This window comes from Salminus brasiliensis, chromosome 11, assembly GCF_030463535.1.
Source record: "Salminus brasiliensis chromosome 11, fSalBra1.hap2, whole genome shotgun sequence".
NCBI classification, from domain to species: Eukaryota; Metazoa; Chordata; class Actinopteri; order Characiformes; family Bryconidae; genus Salminus; species Salminus brasiliensis.
Window position 1 is genome coordinate 11,051,372 of NC_132888.1, and position 22,111 is coordinate 11,073,482.

General features: G+C 40.5%; 2 protein-coding genes across 2 annotated transcripts; both read right to left on the reverse strand.

The window, feature by feature from the left end:
* Positions 1 to 12,377: 12,377 nt before the first annotated feature.
* On the reverse strand, positions 12,378 to 17,759 carry dhrs13a.3 (dehydrogenase/reductase (SDR family) member 13a, duplicate 3). The gene is made up of 5 exons (XM_072691655.1): positions 17,536 to 17,759; positions 17,328 to 17,446; positions 17,137 to 17,260; positions 15,673 to 15,999; positions 12,378 to 13,078 (listed from the first exon to the last, which is right to left on the reverse strand). Exons 1-5 carry the CDS (start codon positions 17,660 to 17,662, stop codon positions 12,819 to 12,821), a joined length of 957 nt encoding a protein of 318 aa, XP_072547756.1. The 5' UTR covers positions 17,663 to 17,759; the 3' UTR covers positions 12,378 to 12,818.
* Positions 17,760 to 19,890: 2,131 nt separating this feature from the next.
* cryba1a (crystallin, beta A1a) lies at positions 19,891 to 21,282 on the reverse strand. Its single transcript, XM_072691007.1, has 5 exons — positions 21,241 to 21,282; positions 21,029 to 21,147; positions 20,618 to 20,759; positions 20,248 to 20,390; positions 19,891 to 20,038 (listed from the first exon to the last, which is right to left on the reverse strand). Exons 1-5 carry the CDS (start codon positions 21,277 to 21,279, stop codon positions 19,891 to 19,893), a joined length of 591 nt encoding a protein of 196 aa, XP_072547108.1. The 5' UTR covers positions 21,280 to 21,282.
* Between the last annotated feature and the right edge of the window lie 829 nt (positions 21,283 to 22,111).

The following is a 22,111-nucleotide window of genomic DNA, read 5'->3' on the forward strand; positions in this document are numbered from 1 at the left end:
TGACATAGGCATTCGCATAATCAATTGCAAAAAGTCATCTTGGTCAAAAATCATTTTTAAAGGTTGCCATATTAAAGAATGCAACATTTTACCTAATGCATAACCCAAGTCATATTCATATAAAATCTTGTAATAGTATTCCATCATCTCAGCCCTTCAGTCTTTTCCTTTCAATGACTGTTCTGTATCTCTCAACCTGTCATCAAATGCATGTGTACATCTGTTTAGGCGTGGCTAAAAGCAAATAAACATGAACCTATTGGCACCATATTTAAACCCAGGCATGGGCTAGAGGGGTATAAAGCCCCCCCCCAGCACTGAGCTGTGGGGTAGTGGAGCTGGTGGTGACTGTCCAACATCCTGACCACACTAGCATTTTGTCACCGAATGCAATCAAATTGTCACAGCAATGCTCCAAAATGTAGTAAAAAGCCTTCACCTGACAGTAAAAACAGGTACTCTAACAAAAGCAGGATAAACACTTTTTAAAACATTTGCACAAGTGTCTCAATACGTTTGTCCATTAAGTGTATATCGCAATATGCACCAACACAATCTCAGTATGGTACATCTGTACACATCAGGCAGTCCTACCACAAAGCCAAGAATCAGAGGATGATGATTAGCTGAGGTTGGCGTGTTCTCTGACTCAGCAACAGTGAACTGGGACAGGTTGTGGTTTCTGAGTGCTGAGGAAAGCAATAGTACAGATTAGACTAAAGACATGTTGTGGTAGGGCTGTATAGTGATCAGTGTGCGTGTGCTGAAAGCCAGTACAGGGGGCCAGTCAGGGCTTAGTCCGTGGAGTCTGCCCTCCACTACTGTCCCTCTGACCTCACCCAGCTCACATGCAAACACACAGACACACACACAGAGTCACATACAACCAAATCAGGAGTAATTCTGAGTGACAGCTACCACAGGGCACGACCCCAGCATCGACAGCAGCCGTTTGTTCCCATGATCGCTCCCTGATAGGCAATTGAATTTGTCAGTGACCCTAAACAATCGCTCCGATGAGGATCAGCGGGCCCTTCCTTCCCCTAGCCCCACTGCCCATCCTGATCAATACAGCCGATCAATGGCCAGCAGCCGATATTGACGCCCCTGTCCTGTCTGCTGCCTGCTCCATGCGACTGCCCAGAAGGGTGGCAGTGGAGTTCCTCCACAGCACTTGTTGAGCACTGCTCACCACAGTTAGACTGACATCTAAATGAACAAATGAAACAAACAGAACAAGCAAAAACACCACCCAGTGCAGCGCTGGGGAACAAAATATCTATACCAGTTTAACAGTGGTTTGTCCATATTAAGTATATGGACAAATGTATTGAGACACCTGCTCATTCGTCATTTCTTCCAAAATCAAGGGTATTAAAAAGAGTTTATCCCGCTTTTGTTGGAGTAGCTGTCTCTACTGTCCAGGGAAGACTTTCTACTATTTTCTGAAGCATTGATCTGAGGATTTGGTTGCTTTTAATGACAAGAGTGTTAATGAGGTCAGGATGTTGGTCAGGATGATCAACACCTCACCTCATCCCTAACTCATCCTAAAAGAATGGATGGAGCACAATCCTTCCAGAGAACACAATTCCACTGCTCAGTGCTGGGGGGCTTTATACCCTTCCATCATCATATGGGCCTACGATCATTGTTCCACAGGTTAGGGTGTTCTGGCTAGTGTGTTAGATTGGTGTTTCTTATTGGATTTTACCAGTAGAGCCCAGCACAAGTCTAGTCTAGTGTTTGAACTAGTGTTACACAAAGTGGGCATACAAACACCTATGCGAACTCCCCAAAATCTAATCAGCGGAGCCCACCTGAGCGCATTGTGCCTCAGATCAAAACAAACATGATCTAAATTCCTGATCTGAGAGCAGCTCTCTGCATCAGCTGAGGTTTATGGTCACAATTGAAGAGGCTCAGCTGCGAGGGCCTGCCAACCCCCTTCAGCTTTGCGTCCTGGCTGGCTGAAGGGCCTTGAGTAATAGGGGAACCCAATTAAATCCCTACCTGAGCTGCTCTCTCAAGTCGGGACGGGCCGTGCAGCCCCTCGCCTCTGCATCTCAGCTGGGTCACCGCTTACCACCGCATACCCCAAAACCCTCTCGTCCACAGGTGCTTAAGGATTTTCTACCTTATGAGCTGAGCTGATAGAGAACCAGCGCAGCGCTCCTGATTCAGATACGGCCTATAAATAAAAACACTTGTAGCTGAGTGGACCGAGCGAGACACACTGACCCAGAGAGGGAGAGAGAAGGGGGGGTGGGGGAGAGAGAGAGAAAGAGAGAGAGAGAGAGAGAAAGCACAGCAGCTGCAGCAATTAAAGCTGATTAACGGCAAATTAAAGGGAAGACGTGGAGTGGCACGACAAGTTTAACAGACATGACTTACTGCACATTTTCGGCGGGGCAGGAGCAGACGATGTCGATTTTGTTTTCCGTTCGACTGGCTCACACATCTGTCTGAGCTGTTGCTTTGGCACGCTCCCGCCATTGTCGGAGCCAAGAGGAGTTAGTTAACCATTCTCATTAATTAACAGATTTAGCCCCCTGGAGAAAATGGCACAAAAGCACCACTGTCAAAGCACCAATCCCCTCACGCTGCAGTCTTGTTGATATTTGTCCATCCAGGCCTTTTGTATTCTGGAGAGAAAGCAGTTTAAGGGTACACACACACACACACACACACACACACACACACACACACACACACACACACACACACACACACACACACACACACACACACACTCCCCCCCCCCCTCTCTCTCTCTCTCTCTCTCTCTCTCCCCCTCTCGCTCACACACACAACACACCTTAAACAAATGAATTTTTAAAGGTTGTGTAGCTGTAGGAATGTTTATAAAAATAAATAAATAAATAAATAAATAAATGAAATTGGCCATAAACATGGCTTATTCTTCACCACGTGAATAAAGCAGAGGGCTATTAGAACAGATGATGGCTGTGTTTGATCTGGGTCAGCCTGCTGAAGGAGCCTTCTATTCTTCAGCTCACACACAAAGAGTGCAATTAGTACCTAATCAATAATCATGCTTCCTCTGTATTTCTCTATCAATTTCCAATGGAATTCACACAAAACAGAAGCCTTGAGATGTCAAACAAAAAAAAACCCACAAAAACCAAAAACGAGCGTGTCTTGTTTACTCTGTGGCCAAAGTTGTTTGTGTGTAATTGGAATTCTTTTATTGTCTTTGAGCAACAAGCCAATCTGCTCTCAAGTGAGCATATGAAAAGAAAATGCATCTGTTTTGTCCACGCCATGCGTAATAATCTCCCAAGAAGTTGTTTTCTATTCCACTAAAGCATGCAGATATGACACACACACACACACACACACACACACACACACACACACACACACACACACACACACACACACCATGGCTGCAGTGAAGAAATGCACTTGTCCCTTTACAAGGAGTGACTTTCACTAACGCACTAAAGTTCAGCTCTAAACGGTTTTAAACACTTAAGTTTCAGCCAAAGCCTCTTGAGTTTCAAGATTTCCCTCCTAACAGATTAATATCTTGCCTGCTGCTTGTTAATCCTTTATTCAAAGACTGAAGAGTGGGGTAGATATCACAAACCAGGCGCAATTAAAGACAAAAGACAAACAGGCTTGGCATTCCTTTAAATCAGTCTGTTGCAGCTTCGTGCGATTCAGCAGAAAAACACTGACCCATAGCTTTTTCTTCCTTCGGGTACAAACAGAAACGTACCTCAGCGCAGGCGGATATAATACGCCATTCTCTTCCCCCCGATTTAACCAGCACCTCCAGGGATGCTGTGCTTTTTGAGAAAACACAATCGCTCCCCTGCGACACTGTTAATGTTTCTGTAAATATCCAGAAAGCGTCTGTTAATGACTGGTTACCCACTAAATCTCGAAAATACAACAAAGGACGGCGCTTTATTCCAAGGTAGCTAATTGGCAATTAGTAAAACAATTGCAAAATGCTGCAGCTCCTGTCTAATTGATAGCTTTTCCTGCGCCCCCCAACCCAGCAGTATGCTTTCTGCAGAGCACACAGCAAGTTACGCTTCCCCATGAAATTACAGCAAATTGCTAAAACTGCAAAATGAGCTCATTTACCTAAATAGTGTGATTGAATGTATGTTTATAAAGTTTGTTTTGTTGTTGTTGCTTTTTTTTTTTTTTTTTAAATGAAACCAACAGAAACTGGCTCATCCAAATCTTTCTCGATTACAGTTTGCAGACAAAAACAAAAAGGCGAAGAGCAATTAAAGCCAGAGCATAATAACCAAAGTTTAACAAGACAGGTAGATTTGCACATAGCCACACAATTGGCTGATGCTACAAACAGCTGTAATACTGTAGTCTATAACCTATAGTCTATAAACCATTACTACAAAATAAATGCAAACCAGCTAACTGATCAAATCCTGCTAATTAAGGACGCAATAAGACAATGAATATAATAAATATTGTGTTTGTATTGTCATACATCTTACAGCAGAAGAAAAAAATCACATTGGGAAGCACTGCTTTTGGTCCATTTACTTTAATGTAAAGAACATTTTCCAGATTCAAATTACGCCAAAAGTGAAAAATGGAGATTTTTTATTTTGGTTGGGAGTGACAAAATGCAAGGCTTTGTTATAATCTGTAAAGAGGGTTATAAAAGACTAAGCAAATAATCTACCTTTCAGCCATCCAGCAATCTAGCTCCTTTTATATTAATGTTAAAAGGGAAAATAAATGTCAAAAAGCAAGTGTGTGTAGAATAACACCCTTCAAGGGTTCCTTGGTAAAGATATATATTAAAATACAGATTAATAGATAGTGAAAAACATTTTGTATATGGTCCTATATAGCACCAAAAAAAAAACTAAAGAACCCTTTTTCAGAATGATATAAAAGCATTTTTCTACAGTTTCCACTCACAGCATTTGGCTGACACTTTTATCCAGAGTGACTTTTGAAATTTGACACCCTTAACAATAAAGGTGCTATAAAGGGTTCTTTGAGCAGTGCCATAGAAGAACCTCTCACATTCACACTCACATTACATCTACAAAAATGTCTTATTAGTGTAACATGCTCAGGCAGGGAATCAGGCAGTGCTGTTACCCACTAAACTACATCAAGCACTAGTTCATAACAAAAACAACTACCCCCACCATCAACCTTAATTTCTTTAATGCTTTCATCCCCAGTTCTATAGCCCAGTAAAATTCCAGCCCCCAGATCATAAATTCAGCTCATCTCAAAGATAGAACATGCCAACATCATCCATCACACAGTCCAGAAGCTTTCGTCAGCACATCCTCCCCCCCACCAACCCCCACTCTAATAATGAGTTCAGCAACTTGAGCTTTTTTCCCCCAATTAACATCAGGACAATGGAGAAATCTCCCTGGGTTTGCTGCCCATTCGCACTGGGGAGAGAGAGAAAGAGATGAGAGCTGGGATGGGAAGAAAGAAAGGTGTGAGCCGCTCTCCAGCACATGCTAGCATATTTGTAAACATCGTTAATCACAGATTAGCAGATGGGGATGTTAATTGCACCTGTGGAAATAACATGACCCAGAGGATGCTTCTATTTACTGACTTCAAACGGCATTTACGCAAGGAGCGCAATGAGAAGGGCACCAGGAGGCTGGATGTGAATGAGTCTCCGAATTGTCATCACCCAGCATCACTATAACACACACACACACACACACACACACACACACACACACACACACACACACACACACACACACACACACACACACGTAATCAGCAGGTACGCCCACTACTCTGCCTCACACCTAGTGTTACCCCAATGTGAGACTCAGCATCTCTCTTAGTCCCTACAGACTTAGGCCTGCAAATGCTGGGCTACACATACCACCTGCTACACACACACACACACAAACACACACACAAATTAAAAGAATAAGATCTTAAAGAAATAAAATAAATACAATTATATATTTTTTCATATACTGTTGAAAATCCAAAAATTAAAAAAAAGATATATATTATTATTCTGTTATTTATTAATGGATGTGATGCCAAAAAACGCATTGTTTTTTATACTTCATTTTATGCTCAATCAAAAAATAAATACAACTAACAGGGCTGGACTTTGATTTTCATATTTAGCTTGACCATGTACCTTTTCAGTGAGGGAACACTAAGGGAAGGTCTTACCACATAGCTAATAGTTGAAAATAACATACGTCTGTGCAATTTTACAGAATAATGCTAAAAATAGCGTATTTAGCACAAAAATACAAGGACATTATGTTGGGTTTTTTGGTTGGCTTGTTGTCTTCCTTGAGAGCAACGTTTTTTGAAGGCTATAAAAAACTGAATGAAAGTAACAGTAAATTAACAGTAAATTCAGGGGTAGCTCAAGAAAATCAAGAAAATCAAGTTCTATCATTTTTCCAACGTTTAAATTTCTTAGTTTTTCTGCATCAAATTCATTAGCAAATAATGAAATTTAATTTTCAAATTGGTATTTTCAATTGAATATAAAAAATATATAACATTAATGCACAGGATTTTTCTCTCTTACCCCAAACACAGTCAATAAGCCAAGACAAGTTTGGTGTCTGACACTGTTTCTGTAGTGTCTATAATATATAGTGTATCTATAAATACGGACAAAAATAGAGATAACTGCCCAGAACCACAAGTTAACTTAAACACCTCTTCTGAGTTTAGTATGTCATGTTGATGATCGTAAAGTAATGGTTAATCTGGATAATAAATGTTTAAAGTTTAAAACTGTCTGTGAGTCTGTGCTGGTTGGCTATAGGCTGTTGGGATTCTAGAGCAGTCAGGAGTCAAAAATCAAGTATCCTAAACGCAAGAGTATATCAAACTTTAGACTTTCAACCCACCAGTAGTGTATCCTGATCAACTCAGCTTCCTCCAACAGCCAACGAAACACTTACATGTAGCAGAGCTTTTAAACAAACAATCGTACAACCCAAACTCTAAAAACTACCATACCAATCCCACCTCACATGCATGACCATCAGTGCAATGTCTGAGACCTTCTTCAGTATAGTTCTAGTATAAATAATGGTGAGATCAACTGCAGCAGGAACAAGTTGCTTTAACTCACGCTTGAGCCTCTCCACAGGAACAGATTTATATATTTCAGTACAAACGCATATCATAAAACAACTCCGGCATCAGGCAGTAATTTTTTTTTTAGATAATAACATACCACTGAGGTTCAGAAACTACATTACAATTTGAGATAGCTATTTAAGATCATATGGCTTGAAGCAAGCATGATTCTTTACCTGCACTAATTTACCACACAGGTCTGTGTTGATTGAATATTTTGGGTTGAGAGGATAGTTCTCTATGTTTGTTTTTTGTCCTTTCGGCCAAACTATTCCTTTAAACACAGACAGAATTCAATAAGTGTTAACACACAATCAAAACTAATCATAAGCATCATATCATGTTTATTCATAACCAGTGATGGCATTATAATGGTGATGGTGGACTCAAATGATAAGACAGACATCACAGTAGTTGGCAGTGTAGGCTTTTAATATTTTCCATATTCAACAGAAAAATCTCTCTAGCCGGGCTAATAGTGAAATAGTTATATTACTATAATTTAGTGTTATTGAATATTTAAAAAAATCCTAAGATTACAAATAAAAAAAAAACTGCTAAATGCTTTATACGCTTATATTATACTCCATACATCTTTTACTGCTTAACTCTGGTCATCAAAAAGGCAGTCTACAGTCTACTGTATTAGTTTAGAGTAACCTGTGCCTTTTCTGAACTACAGCAAGTCTACATACTGCAACAAACACACTACTGCATTACCAATGAAAAGCTAAACTGCATATTTCTACAAAACCTCTTCCTTAGCAGGTGCATGCAAGCTTTGCCCCACTTGGAAACGACTGCAAATCCAGAAAGAATTAAAATACACTTCATGGACAAAAGTATTGGGACATCTGCTCATTGTTTCTTCCAAAATCAAGGGTATTAAAAATAGTTTATTCTTATTTTGCTAGAGTGCCTCTACTCCAGGGAGGGCTTCCACTAGATTTGGATTGCATTTAGCAACAAGTGTGTTAGTGAGATCAAGATGTTAGATGATCTCTACCCCACCTCATCCTCAACTCATCCTATCTATTCAAGTATTGGATGGAGCACCATCATTCCAGAAAACACAGCTCAAAGCTGGGGGGCTTTATATCCCTCTAGCCCATGCCTGGATTTGGGCATGGTGCCAATAGGTCCATGTTTATCTGCTCCAGAGAGTCCTATTCTAAAGACAGAACCTCCCTACAGGGACTTGGCAACTGTGTGTGTGTGCGCGCATTAGCACATCTGTGTCAGCATAGGGTGTAACTTAAAGTAGCTGAATGCATTCATTAGAAGGGGTGTCCACAAACATTTGAACATACAGTGTATCTTAAGCAGTATCACATCATATTAATTGGTGGTAGTAAAAGAGAGTAGTTGTATAAAGGGGAGTATTTCTGTCAGTGCTGACTGTGGGAGGGAGGGGTCCCCTCCCCTTAAATCGAGCCCTCTGTTGCTGGCTCCATTACATTTAACACACAAACACATGCACTCATACACACTTGGATGCTTTACACAAACACAAGCTCCAGCATGCTCCACACTCAGCAGAGCATCAGCAGTCTCAATCAATCAGGGCCCTCCCTTGCAGTGATTGCTAATTGATGCACTAATCCAGTGGTTAAGTACTGTGCCCAGGAGCTCGGGAGTGCGTCCAAAGCAAACACCTGGCGTCGCTCATCGACGTGTCGTCTCTAGAGATCCAATCGAACGGGACGGCACAGTTACAGACTTACAGCGCATGTGAGAGAGAGCTCAGAGGAGGCTGAGGAACCAGCAGCTGGGTTGGGGTGGCAGATTATCATTTTTTAGGGCCTATTCCGATTTTCTTACAGCCAAATTAGCCAACAGATGTTTTTGGCCAATTTGTATTTGCCAAAGTTTAAAGCAACAGGCAATAAAGACCAGTGTAACAGTGCTTATTTGCTTGAAACTTGCACATAGGCTGGTAGGCCCAACACATGCTCAGATATGCATACATACAATCTAAGACAAAAGGTTCTATATAGTACATAAAAGGAGGTTTCTGGTTCATTACAATAGTGAGAGCGCTTTTTGGTGGTATATTGAACCTTCTGCAAAAGGTTTTCCTCAAATCAAAAGAACCTTTTAATCTGAAAAGGTACCATTTAAGAACCAAAATAGTTACCTGAGGTCTTAAAGGCAGGAAGAAGGAAGGAAGAACCACTCAATCACCCTTGTGCAATAGAAATTTGTCCTCCGTATCTAACCCGTCTGTCACAAGGCCTCTTTTCTAACTGCCATGGCTGCCCTTAGAACTTCTATATTGCCAAAACATTGAAGAACTCTTTTTCCAAAAGTGAAGCAAGAAATGTATGCCAAAATGCAGCGCCTATGTCTCAAAAGACGGTGCGATACCACTGCTGTTCTGTTGTGAAACTGATAGTGAAATCTTGAGTATCAGCTGATAACGATACCTTGCATTGTTTTAAATGAGGTTAATGGTTCTATATAAAAAAATATTTCTATATATATATTTTTTTAATTTGAGCATCTGAAAGTGGGCGTTCAAAGCACTCAAACATTCCACCACACCACAGGAAAAACTACACTGCTAACGTTACATCACAGTGCGAGTACGTCCTATTTCAGGCTAGATTTGTGACAGGACTTTTCCCTCCAATACCTAATCCAACATTTTCTACTGACTCGATACCAACACCCACCAGACCACTAACTGCCTCATAAATGAGAATAAATCAGCCAGCAAAGAAGATTTACATCTTGTAATTTACAACACTGCCATAAATCCCATTCAGTCTAATTAGAAACTGTACTGTACGTCTCAAAACACCTCATTTAAAAAACATTATTCATTTAAATGGATAATTATTTTATTTGAGTGTGAAAGGTCACTCTTTTGGGATATACACGATATGTCCAAATGTTTGTGGACACCTCTTCTAATGAATGCATTTGGTTGTTATAAGTTGTAGCATTTTCTGACACAGATGTGCAGACGCGCACACACACGTAGCTTGTCTAGTCCCTGTAGGAAAGTACTGGCAATAGAGTATGACTCTCTGGAGCAGATTAACATGAACCTATTGGCACCATGCCTAATGCCAGGCGTGGGGTAGAGGGGTATAAAGCCCCCTCTAGCACCCTTAGTCTTGGGAGCAGTAGAACTGCGTTCGCTGGAATGATAGTGCTCCATCCAATTCCTCTGGGATGCGTTGGGAACCTGGGGTGAGGTGGTGATCAACCTGTATCCTGACCTCACTAACGCTCTTGTCGCTGAATGCAATCAAATCCTCACAGCAATACTGCAAAACCTAGTAGAAAGTCTTCCCTGTATGGCAGAGACAGCTTCTCCAACAAAAACAGGAAAAACTCAATTTAATAGCCTTGCTTTTGGAAGAAACGTGGAATGAGCAGGTGTCCAGAAACTTTTGTCCATATAGTGTATCTGGTGTGTAGTGTTCTCTCTGCATGGCTTAACAACAACAGCACAGAGCTACAAAGTTGGTAACATTTTCAAATTCAACCTTAATAATGGTATGTTGTAACTCCAAGTCCAACATGAACTTAAGCAGGTTGAATGGGATTTGCCAGCGTTCCAAAAACCTCTCCACAGCTGCTACGGAAGAATATGTGTAGCCAGTGCATGGAGAGCTCAACTGCTGGTCTCATGTGAAATCTGTTCTGAAATCATTCCACATTCATGAAGCTTCTTAAGTGTTGCCACAGCCAGCCCATAATAGTGATCCTCTCCAGTCTCATCTTTACGGTCTCAGTCTCCCCACAGGACACTGTATAAAAGGGCAAGGATCCAGAAGAATGCATAGAAAAGGTGAACACAGCATCAGCCTTGTAGCTTTCCATGAGAGTCAATAGCCCAGTGGCACCTCCAGGCCAAAACAATATGCACTCATAAGTGCACTCAGTGGGCAACACACTATTCAGACCTAGACCATAAGAGTGCGAGAGCCTATACACTATATGTCCTCAATCTTACGATCAGCCTTGAGCCTCAGTTCCTTCTTAAACAATACCAAAACCACCCTGAACCCACAAGGAAGAACACACACTAGCACTGCACATCGCCCATACCAATATGGAGGGTAAAGCCAGTCAATAGGGCAATATTTATTATGGTATTGTGATAAACAGCACAAAGTCACAGTATACTTTTTTTGAGTACTTATAGAACTGATAAACTGCATGTTTGTTTTATTACAAACCAGAGCATATTATGGGCTGGTTAATAGGATTTGGTGCAGAGCAGTGAGTAAAAATTAATTGCATTGTTGTATTTTCCTTGATGTCTCCTTTCCAAAATGACATTAAGTTCTAATGGAAGTCAGTGTAAAAAGATACACTGACTTTATAACAAGGCATTCTGGAGCATTTCTATTGGTCCATCCATCATGAAATATTTCATTCATCACAACTGAGAGATTTACATTGTCAAAAAATATTTTAATATTTTATAAGTATTTGGATACCTGCTCATTCATTGTTACTTCTAAACTCAAGGTTTTGGGTGAAGCGCAAACAGTCCAGAGAACACCTTTCAATCAGAATCTTTCAATGCTCCACAGCTCAATACTGGGAGGCTTTATACTTCCCTATAGTCCACGCTGATCATTAGGCATGGTGATATAGGTTTATGTTTATCTGCTCTAAATAGTTCTATTCTATTGGTAGTAATTCTTTACAGGGGCTCGACAAGCTGTGAATGTGCATTTGCACATCTCTGTTAGCAACCTGTGCAATCTAAAGTAGCTAAATGCATAATGTAATAATTTCTTGACATATCGGGATATGCCGTGATATGCCAGCCCCTAATGTTTCTTTTTCTAGATCTCAGCAAAAGTGTCCTAATATAGCATACATGTGTCGTGGTCACCCAACCTTATTACAAAACAAAATGTCAGTGTTAAACAAGTGTGGCTGCAGAAGCACGCTGCCACCTGATTAACACTACAGAACACAAAGCTGCTTCATTTCCACTCCAGCTCCAAAATCACAAAATGACTTCAAATTCTCAATGTTCTAAAAGCCTTGGAAGCGCTGTATCCCACTGCCTGTCATCTTGACAGAAGTCTCTTTAGTTAAGGTTATGGCGCCCTGGCTCTTGTCCTGACAAGCATGAGCCGCGCTGAGCAGAGGACCGTTTTAGTGGCACGCTACTGCCACCCAGTGAACAAAATCAACCAGGTACAACAGCCTCCAGCACCACTGCATAGCAGGCTGGGCTAGGATAGAGATCCATGACAAGTGAAAGAATCAGCAGGATGATGTGGTATCTGCTGTGTGACAGCATTGTGACAGCATTAGTGCTTTATTAAAATAAACATGTTCAGTGTCAAAGAAGTAATAACACTGAATGGCTTGAACGGTTCATACTGTAATCTGTACTACAATATGTACAGGAGAAAAATAAAAAAAAAGAAAGAAAAAAAACTAACTCTCTAAAAAGCTAATTTACAAGAGTTATGAATGATCTACTTTATATTAAGCTTGCTGTGACATATTTGCAACTGTGTAGTTATTAGAACAGCTTAATGTATAAGGAAACAGTGAATAGCAGTCGTAAAAAGGCTCTCTGTGGAAATCTTAGCAATTTGAGTGAGTTAACAGACACTGGTGGTCATCAAATACTCCTAGAAATCTATCACAAGGCATTCAGTACCGTTCCCCTTCTTGCAACAAAGTCCCTCTATGCCCCTCATACCTCACTCTCACGACATACCGCACAACCTCTCACTCACTTCCCACAGCTTTCTGGCCAGTGCATCGTCCCGGCCGGCTGCACTGACCTCCTGCAGCCCACAGGAGGAGAAGTAACGTCCACTCAGAGGCTCCAGGCCCTCCTGAAGCGCACAGTGCAGTGTAGTCTGAGCCCCTCCCTCTGCGTCCAGGAAGAAGAGCTTAGAGAAGGGCAGCATCAGCAGCCTCAGCCACCGACTCATATTGCGACCAAAGTCTGTGTCAATCACTCCTGCCACAATGAGACAAAAGAGAAGATCACAGCTTCATGTAGTCAATACGGTGCTGTTGTATCAGTCTCCACAAGAATTTTGCAGCGGTCCCTTTTAACACTAGCAAGAAAATACAATACATGGACAAAAGTATTGGGACACTGCTCATTCTTGGTTTCTTCTGAATATAAAAATAAATAAATAAATAAATAAAAACAGGATTGAGTTTATCCTCATCCCCAACGCACCCCAGAAGTATTGGCTGGAGTACCATCATTTCAGAAAATACAGATCCACTGCTTCACAGATTAATACAGCTTTATACCCCTCTAGCCTACGCCTGGCATTAGTCATGGGGTCTATAGGTTCACGTTTATCTGCTCCAGAGGCCTAATGCCAATAGTTCTCTACAGGGACAAGACTGTGTGCTTTTTCACATCTGTCATCACATCTTAAAGTAGATTGATGCATTCTTCAGAATTCATTACATTCATTTGGACATACAGTGTATTTTATGTATGTATAAAAAAAAGAGACTGACAAAAATATAAATCAATCAAGTATTAGAAAATAAATGTTGAATGTAAGTAACCTTTATTCAGAGAAATTAGCTAAATGTATTGGCTAGGTGGATATTAAATATATATATATACAGTGAGTCCAAGAAGTATTTGATCCCTTGCTGATTTTCTTTGTTTGCCCACTAATAAAGACACTATCCTTCTGCACTTTTAATGGTAGATATATTCTAACATGGAGAGACAGAATATCAAGACAAAAATCCAGAATATAATTTTAAAGAATATATTTTAATTAATTTGTATTTCAATGAGGAAAATAAGTATTTGATCCCTCTTGCCAAACACACTCAATACTTAGTGGCAAAGCCTTTGTTTGCAAGCACAGCGGTGAGACGTTTGTTGTAGTTAACCACAAGTTTAGCACACACACCAGGGGGAATTTTGGCCCACTCTTCTTTGCAGATCCTCTCTAAATCATGAAGGTTGGTGGGCTGTCGCTTGGCAACTCTGACCTTCAGCTCCCTCCATAGATTTTCGATCGGATTGAGGTCTGGCGACTGGCTGGGCCACTCCATGACCTTAATGTGATTTTTCTTGAGCCAATCCTTTGTTGCCTTTGCTGTATGTTTAGGGTCGTTATCATGTTGGAAGACCCAACCACGGCCCATTTTCAGATCCCTGGCAGAGGGGAGGAGGTTGTCCCTCAGGATTGTGCGGTACATGGCTCCATCCATCTTCCCAGTGATGCGGTGAAGTAGCCCTGTACCCTTGGCAGAGAAACACCCCCAAAACATTATGCTTCCACCTCCATGCTTGACGGTGGGCACAGTGTTCTTGGGGTCATAGGCAGCATTTTTCTTCCTCCACACATGGCGGGTGGAGTTGAGGCCAAAAAGTTCAATTTTGGTCTCGTCTGACCACAAAACCTTCTCCCAATAACTTGGTTCATCTTTCAAATGATCATTGGCATACTTGAGGCGCGCCTCCACATGTGCTCTCTTCAGCAGGGGTACCTTTCGGGCACTGCAGGATGTGAATCCATTGTTGCGCAAAGTGTTGCCAATTGTTTCCTTGCAAACTGTGGTCCCAGCTGCCTTCAGGTCATTTGCTAACTCCTGCCGAGTGGTTGCAGGACGATTTCTGACTGTTCTCAGCATCATTGCCACCCCACGAGGCGAAATCTTCTTTGGAGCACCGGGCCGAGGTCTGTTGATTGTCATGTTATACTCTTTAAACTTTCTGATAATTGCACCAATAGTTGTTACTTTCACATCCAACACCTTACTAATCTTTTTGTAGCCCATTCCAGCTTTGTGAAGGTCAACAATTCTGACTCTGAGGTCCTGTGACAGCTCTTTGGTTTTACCCATGTTGGAGACTTGAAATCTGTGTGATCTGTCTGATTCTGTGGACAGGTGTTTTTCACACAAGTGATTAGTGAGAACAGGTGGCTTCAGGTCAGGTAACAAGTTGATTGGGAGTGTCTAACTGGTCTGTAAAAGCCAGAACTGCTAATGAATACTAAGGGATCAAATACTTATTTCACTCCATGAAATACAAATCAATTAATATATATTCCTTAGATTTATTTTCTGGATTTTCTTTTTAATATTCTGTCTCTCCATGTAAGAATACATCTACCATTAAAAGTATAGAATGATCATGTCTTTATTAGTGGGCCAACGAAGAAAATCAGCAAGGGATCAAATACTTCTTGGACTCACTGTATATTATTTAATATTACAAATATGCACTTTATACACTATGTCAAATAACCAGAAATGATGTTAAGGTAGCCAATCCATTTATCATGTATTATCATCATATGATCATATGATCATGTATTAAAACTAATATATTATTTTATAAGACATTATAGAAAATATCAATTAATTCTAAAGTGCCCCTTGCCCACCAGACACTTACAAGTTTGAGATTGTGCCCATTGTAAAATACTGTGCAGACCACCCGAGATACTAGGAGTCCTGTGCAATGGAAAAAGATCCAAAAATGAAAGGAGGTGGTCATAGCATAAGGGTCACTAACCAGGATGCAGGCCCATTTAAAAAGACCATTAATAAGGGGTCACTAACCTGGATGCAAGCTATAACAGGTGACGCCAGTCCCCTCAAGACGGTTGGCAAGCTCCCGGGTGAAGAGCACATTGCAGAGCTTGCTGTGGCAGTAGGCCTTGAAGCAGTGCCAGGAGGACTGTCCCGTGACCAGGTCCTTGTGTGTGTTGAGTGTGCTGAAGTCCACAGAGCCCAGGCGATGCAAAAGTGCTGAAACATTGACAATTCGACTCTGCCCCGACGCCTTCAGTCGGTCAAGCAGCAGCAGGGTTAACAGGAAGTGGCCCAGATGGTTGACCCCAAACGCCATGCCAAAGCCATCCTCAGTCCTGCCTGGTCCTATCAGGCCTATAGGAAAGCAATGAAGACACAACACATGTTGAGTGCAAACAGACTGCAAAATAGTTTATGTATTATTAGGTGCTTATTAAATAGGGATGTCTTAATCCAGCCCGTCTACCTCCCCCAACTTCTACTCCTTTTACTATAAATAAATCTGCAATAGTTTTACTTCTGAACAGCCATAATTCAAGAGTAAAGACATGGCGGGAGTTTATTTTCCTGCATGGTTTTAGCATCATGGCCAAAAACAGCAGAAAACACAGTGGCAGACTGTGAATAACCTCCATTTGTGGTGCCTAGAGGATGTCAAAGGGCTCTTTGCTAGAACAAAGTGAAAACAAAGGACTGGAACTGGTTCAGGCTTAAAATAGCCTATTTTTAATCCCTTAACATATGCCTGGATCTGTCCCAATCCTGATTCACTGGATCAGATCGGAAAATACCTATTATTAGCTAACGTCTATGTATATTTACATATGGTCAGCCTACAGCAGTTTAGCCCCACCCGTTTACTTCCGTTTGAAGTTACAAAGAGTGTTTCAGAATTAGTGCTTACATTTTATTTCAATTATTAATCTTAAAGGCACAGTAATAGCCCGGGAAATGGTCTTGTAGAAATTAATTCTGGCTCTTTTTTTTTTTTTTTTTTGTGGTAATTCTACAATTCTTGCAATACTCATAAGTAGACTTCAGGGCAAAAATTAAATACAAGAAAAATGCAAATGTGGACATCTGTAGAACTGTACCTTATTCTCCTCTCCTTTATATGCACTTTGCATGTGACGGACAGATTTGTTTTTCTGTGTATAACTTCTAATACTCAACGTCACTCATAGGAAACCCATTTGTGAGGGAATCTACTTCTGTCCTTGTCTTATTTCCTTTTTCACACTTAAATTGCCTATATTCTGTTTGTGACAGCTACATGCTGGATGTCCCAAATTTCACTACACATCTAAAAGGTAAAACACAAAGTTCTTGAAGCTTTTTGGACCGGTTTTGTTTTTCTAGGTTATTATATTCCATTATAACTGAATTAATATTTAACTGGAGTTAAAAAAAAAAATTAAAAAACAAAAATAAAATAAAATAAAAAAAACAGTGGACTTCTCCACCCTCCTCGGGCCAGATGTTATTGATCACCTGCATTGTTGATGAGCAGATCGAGTCTGGGCTCAGTCTTCAGAAAGGTCTCAGCAAAAGTGCGCACAGACTGCAGACTCGCCAAGTCCAGATGCATAAACAACACCGCTGTGTTCCCGCTTTCCTATGAGACAGGGGTTCATTAATGGGCAGCTGATATCTCCGGAGAGCGAGTGGAAACACGACCTTACCCTCCTAATGTCATAAACAGCAGCCTCTGCTTTCTCTTGATTTCGGCAGGCTAGGATAACTCTGGCTCCTCGTTTGGCCAAATCCAGAGCTGCTGCCTTCCCAATGCCAGTGTTACTCCCTGTACAGAACAACCGTTGGACCCACTAAGCTTTGCATGGTGGACAAAAAAAAAGAAACACTGCTTGTCTGTACCGAGTTTCAACCAACCTGTGACAACCGCTGTTTTCCCCTTCAGCGTTGCTTTGCTCCTGCATCTGGACCCACTGATCACGGTGTAGTAAATCAGCACATACGCTGCGAGAGCGCCTGCTAAGATCGTTAAGAGAGCAGACATTGTAGCAGGGTATTATTATAGATTTTTAAGGCAGTTAAAGATCATTTAAGTTTTTCTTAAAGTTTAAAGCGGTGGGATAGTTCAGCAAGTGTGAGCTTTTATTTTTTGTCTTGTATGACGCCACCGGCCCACTTCCGGACTTCTTTTTTCACAGTCGCATTGCAACACCGCAGGCCGCCACACAAGGTCGCTATTACACTTCCGGTCGCAGTTTACAGGCCCCTTTCAATGAAGCCTGTGTTTGTGTACTAATACATACAAAATATAATAGTAATGTTTACTAAAGTAATAGTAATGTTTACTAAAGTAATAGTAATATGCACAAAATTAATAGTAATGTTTACTAAAGTAATAGTAATGTTTACTAAAGTAATAGTAATATGCACAAAATTAATAGTAATGTTTACTAAAGTAATAGTAATGTTTACTAAAGTAATAGTAATATGCACAAAATTAATAGTAATGTTTACAAAATTAATAGTAATGTTTACTAAAGTAATAGTAATATGCACAAAATTAATAGTAATGTTTACAAAATTAATAGTAATGTTTACTAAATTAATAGTAATATGCACAAAATTAATAGTAATGTTTACAAAATTAATAGTAATGTTTACTAAATTAATAGTAATGTTTACTAAAGTAATAGTAATATGTATAAATTTAACAGTAATGTTTACTAAAGTAATAGTAATATGTATAAATTTAACAGTAATGTTTACTAAAGTAATAGCATGTTTACACATTTAATAGTAATATGTACAAATTTAATAGTAATATGTACAAAATTAATAGTAATGTTTACTAAAGTAATAGTAATATGTACAAATGTAATAGTAATATGTACAAAAGTAATAGCATGTTTACAAATTTAATAGTAATATGTACAAAATTATTAGTTATATGTACAAAATTAATTGACAGGGCATCGTACTGGCCATTTTTCTACAGTTGAATTAAACACACTGACTTTGTTTACTCTGTGTTTGCCTGTGTTAGGCTAACTGATTTAGTTAGTGTTTTGCTTACTAAAAAAACTTGCTTGTAATTTGTATTAATATTATTAATAATAATAATAATAATAATAATAATCATTTAAAACCTTAGTCAACACTATATAGCATTATAAAATAAATAAATTCAAGTATACATAAAAACAGTATACAGTAAAAAATGTTTTATACAGGTAAACTGTTTTCTTTCATTTCATCAGCAGCTCACCTCATTTGCCTTAATGAAGGAGGACTAATAATCTTTTGATGGTAGCTGTAAATACATGGCTTTCTTTGAGCAGAGATAGGCTAACAAACTAATGCTCACATTAGTGGGTTTTTTTTTTATTTAAAAAAAAGTGTATACTTACCTCCCAGATATAGAAATAGCTTTACTAACGTTAATGCACATTTATACAGTACTGTATGTAAATGATTTGGTTTGTGATATCAATGTTTATGAACATATTTGAACCATATGGACTGGGAGGTGAATGGGACAAGTTTAACAGTGTTTAAACTACTTAAAATCTGTTGCTTTTATAGATTTTTTTTTAAATTTATTTAATTTAATTTATAGAAATTAAGTAAAAGTCCATTTTCTTTAATTGGTTATAATGACTAAATTACTCAAAATCCACTTTTTGCAGAACCAGTCCCTCAGACCTGCTTTGTCTAAATCAAATAAATCAAGATTCCATGACAAGATACAAATCCACCCTTATTCAGATTTATTTTTTGCTTTTTTTAATTCAAGCTTGCTTACAAGTTGATGTCGAGTTAAGACATGATTGTGTGTTTATGTCTCTTTCTCTAAAACAAACATCAATTTGTTCTTTTTTTTCTTCACAGCTTTTAAAACAAAAAGAAAGCATTCCACGCACTCTCACACAGCAGAAACGATTTTATGTTGGTACCCTTTATTGATCGCTTTTTGCACAGATCGCACTGTGACAATAATAAGGAGCAAAGCCTGAGTCACATCACTGCCCCATTCACAGCCTCTGCCTGCTGGGGGCTCTCTCACTCCCTCCTTTCTTTTGCCAGGGGGAGCAGAGAGAGAAAAGTGCTGTAAACATTTGCCGCGTAGCACCAGATCTTCAGCCTGTGCCATGAGGAGTCTAACTGGGCTGACCACAGTTGGGGTGGATGGGTGGAGGAGAGGAGCTGGAAGAGGACGAGGAGGAGGAGGTGGAGGTGGAGGAAGGAGGGAGGGAGAAGAAGAAGGAGCTGTCCTCACTGCTGCACTCGGCGGAGGGACTGCACCTGGAAGGTCTGAGCGTGGGAGCCCCACTCCCTGTAGTGTTTGTACTCTCCGCCGTGGCGGTCACACTCCAGGATGTACTGGTACCCACGGTAGCCAGGGTACTGGTAGCAAACCCAGCTGAATAACAAGGGCAGGAATGGAAGAGATCAGGTCAATAAGGACACAGCTTTATCTAGCAGCAGCTAGCTGATTTCCCAGGTACAGATTAATTCCCAAATCCAAATCCTATGGGCCTAAATGTTGGCCCCCACTTTAGTTCCTTACACATATAAGGTCAAGCTTGACATTAATAAACTGCAAATTGCATTGAGTTCCATGATACTCACGCCCCACTTTGAACCTGCATGGATCCAATCTCATTGTTGGGCCAGCCCATGGCCTGAAGAGAGGGGTAGTCATCATTCATTTCCCACTGCCGCCCAATGAAATTCTCCCGCTCGTACACGGTAATCTTGGACTCCTTATGGTTCTGCACATATCAAGAAAGACTCAGTCAGCCCACTGCTGTCTGCAACCCCTTTGAGCTTGTTTCCTAGACATGGATTAAGCCTAGTCCTGGACTAAGTTGCAATGGCAGTAGAGAAAGTAGAGATTTAACATCGGAAATTCTGTTTGTTCTAGACTCAGGGATAATCTGGGTCTGATAGAGTATGCCATGCCACCATGTAAATGCTCTCACTGTGTAGGAAGACTTACAGCACAGCAGATTGGGCGGAAGGACATCAGCCTCTCGATATGATAAGCATTGCTGCCACTCCATGACTCCCAGCGAGGATAGTCTCCTCTCTCCAGGATAAACTGCTGCCCACAGTAGCTGGAGTGCTCATAACCTACCCAGCTACCCAAACACACATAGTCATTGAGGTCAGGATTCAGTATAGGTCAGTATATATATATATATATATTTTTTTTTTTTTTTTTGGTGCAATGTCATAGAAGAACTAAAGAAAATCAATATACTGGATCATGGGGATGCCATGTTTCATCCCCACATCCACAAAGCACACATCTGGAACATCTATATTATAGTGAACATGCTGACAATGACCTACTCCGATTTTGCAAGCCTAATGTGACTACATATCTGTGTCTGTGGACATGACTTACGCTCCACACTCCACCTTCAGGGAGCGGACATTGTCCATTCCACACTCCATGATGTTCTGGCAAGATGAGGTGAACTCCACTCGTTTTCCTTGGAAGTTCTCCTGGTCATAAACTGTGATCTACATGTGGACACAGCAACAGGCTTTAAGAACTGTGGAAGAGTCATTATGTCTGTTCACCTCTATGTGCGTTCGTCATCCCTGCCTACTCACCTTCCATGGTCCCATTGGCATGGGATTAGTCAAAGCCATTCTTGCAAATTTCTTAGTGCTGCTTGACCTGGAGAACACACAAGAACACTTGAGAGTTATATAGACATATATAGAAATATATGTACGGATATATTTACAGTACCAAAGGCAGAAAGCATGCATTTACTGTATTGCCAAGTTCCTCATCCCAAATCAGTGTTAATGCATAAGTCTATATTTCAGAAATGCCATTGTTTTTTCTTTATCTAAATCAGGCATATTTTAGGCCTAAAGGTTGAGATAATGGAAATATTTGGAGCATGAAATGTGTACATTCAATTTAACTTCCTATAGCATCAATAAGATGTTTTGTGCAGTTTGTGGATTTAAAGTTCTGTTAAAAATAATTTGAGTACTTGAGGTGCATGCAGTTGCATTGTTCTACATGTAGGTAAAGTGCCCATGCATGTCTCTAAAAGATGCCTGTTTACTAGCCTGTTATGTTTGTTTTGGGCCATTTTTGTTGAATGGTGCACTGTGTTGTGCAGATTTTGCAGATCAGCGAAAAGCGCTAAAAGGAAAGAGGCTGAAAGGACCGAGATGCATGGCTTACCTGACCTACCCAACAAATAGCTGTGTGCGTTCGGGGGCTCCACACAACGGTCTCCTGACCTCTTGCTGAGGGCTCTATTTATACATGGCTTGGGTGAATGGGAAGCTAGGCCACAGGCTGGGCAGCAGTCAGCACTTTGCTCCAGGCCTCATTGTTTGTGCCTGAGCCACTGGCTTTACCCGGCCCACAATACCAACTGTAAGGAGGGCACTGTGCCCACTGCGTGCTGGCACCAGGCTGCATGCCAGGCCGATGGCTTCCATACATACTTTTACACAT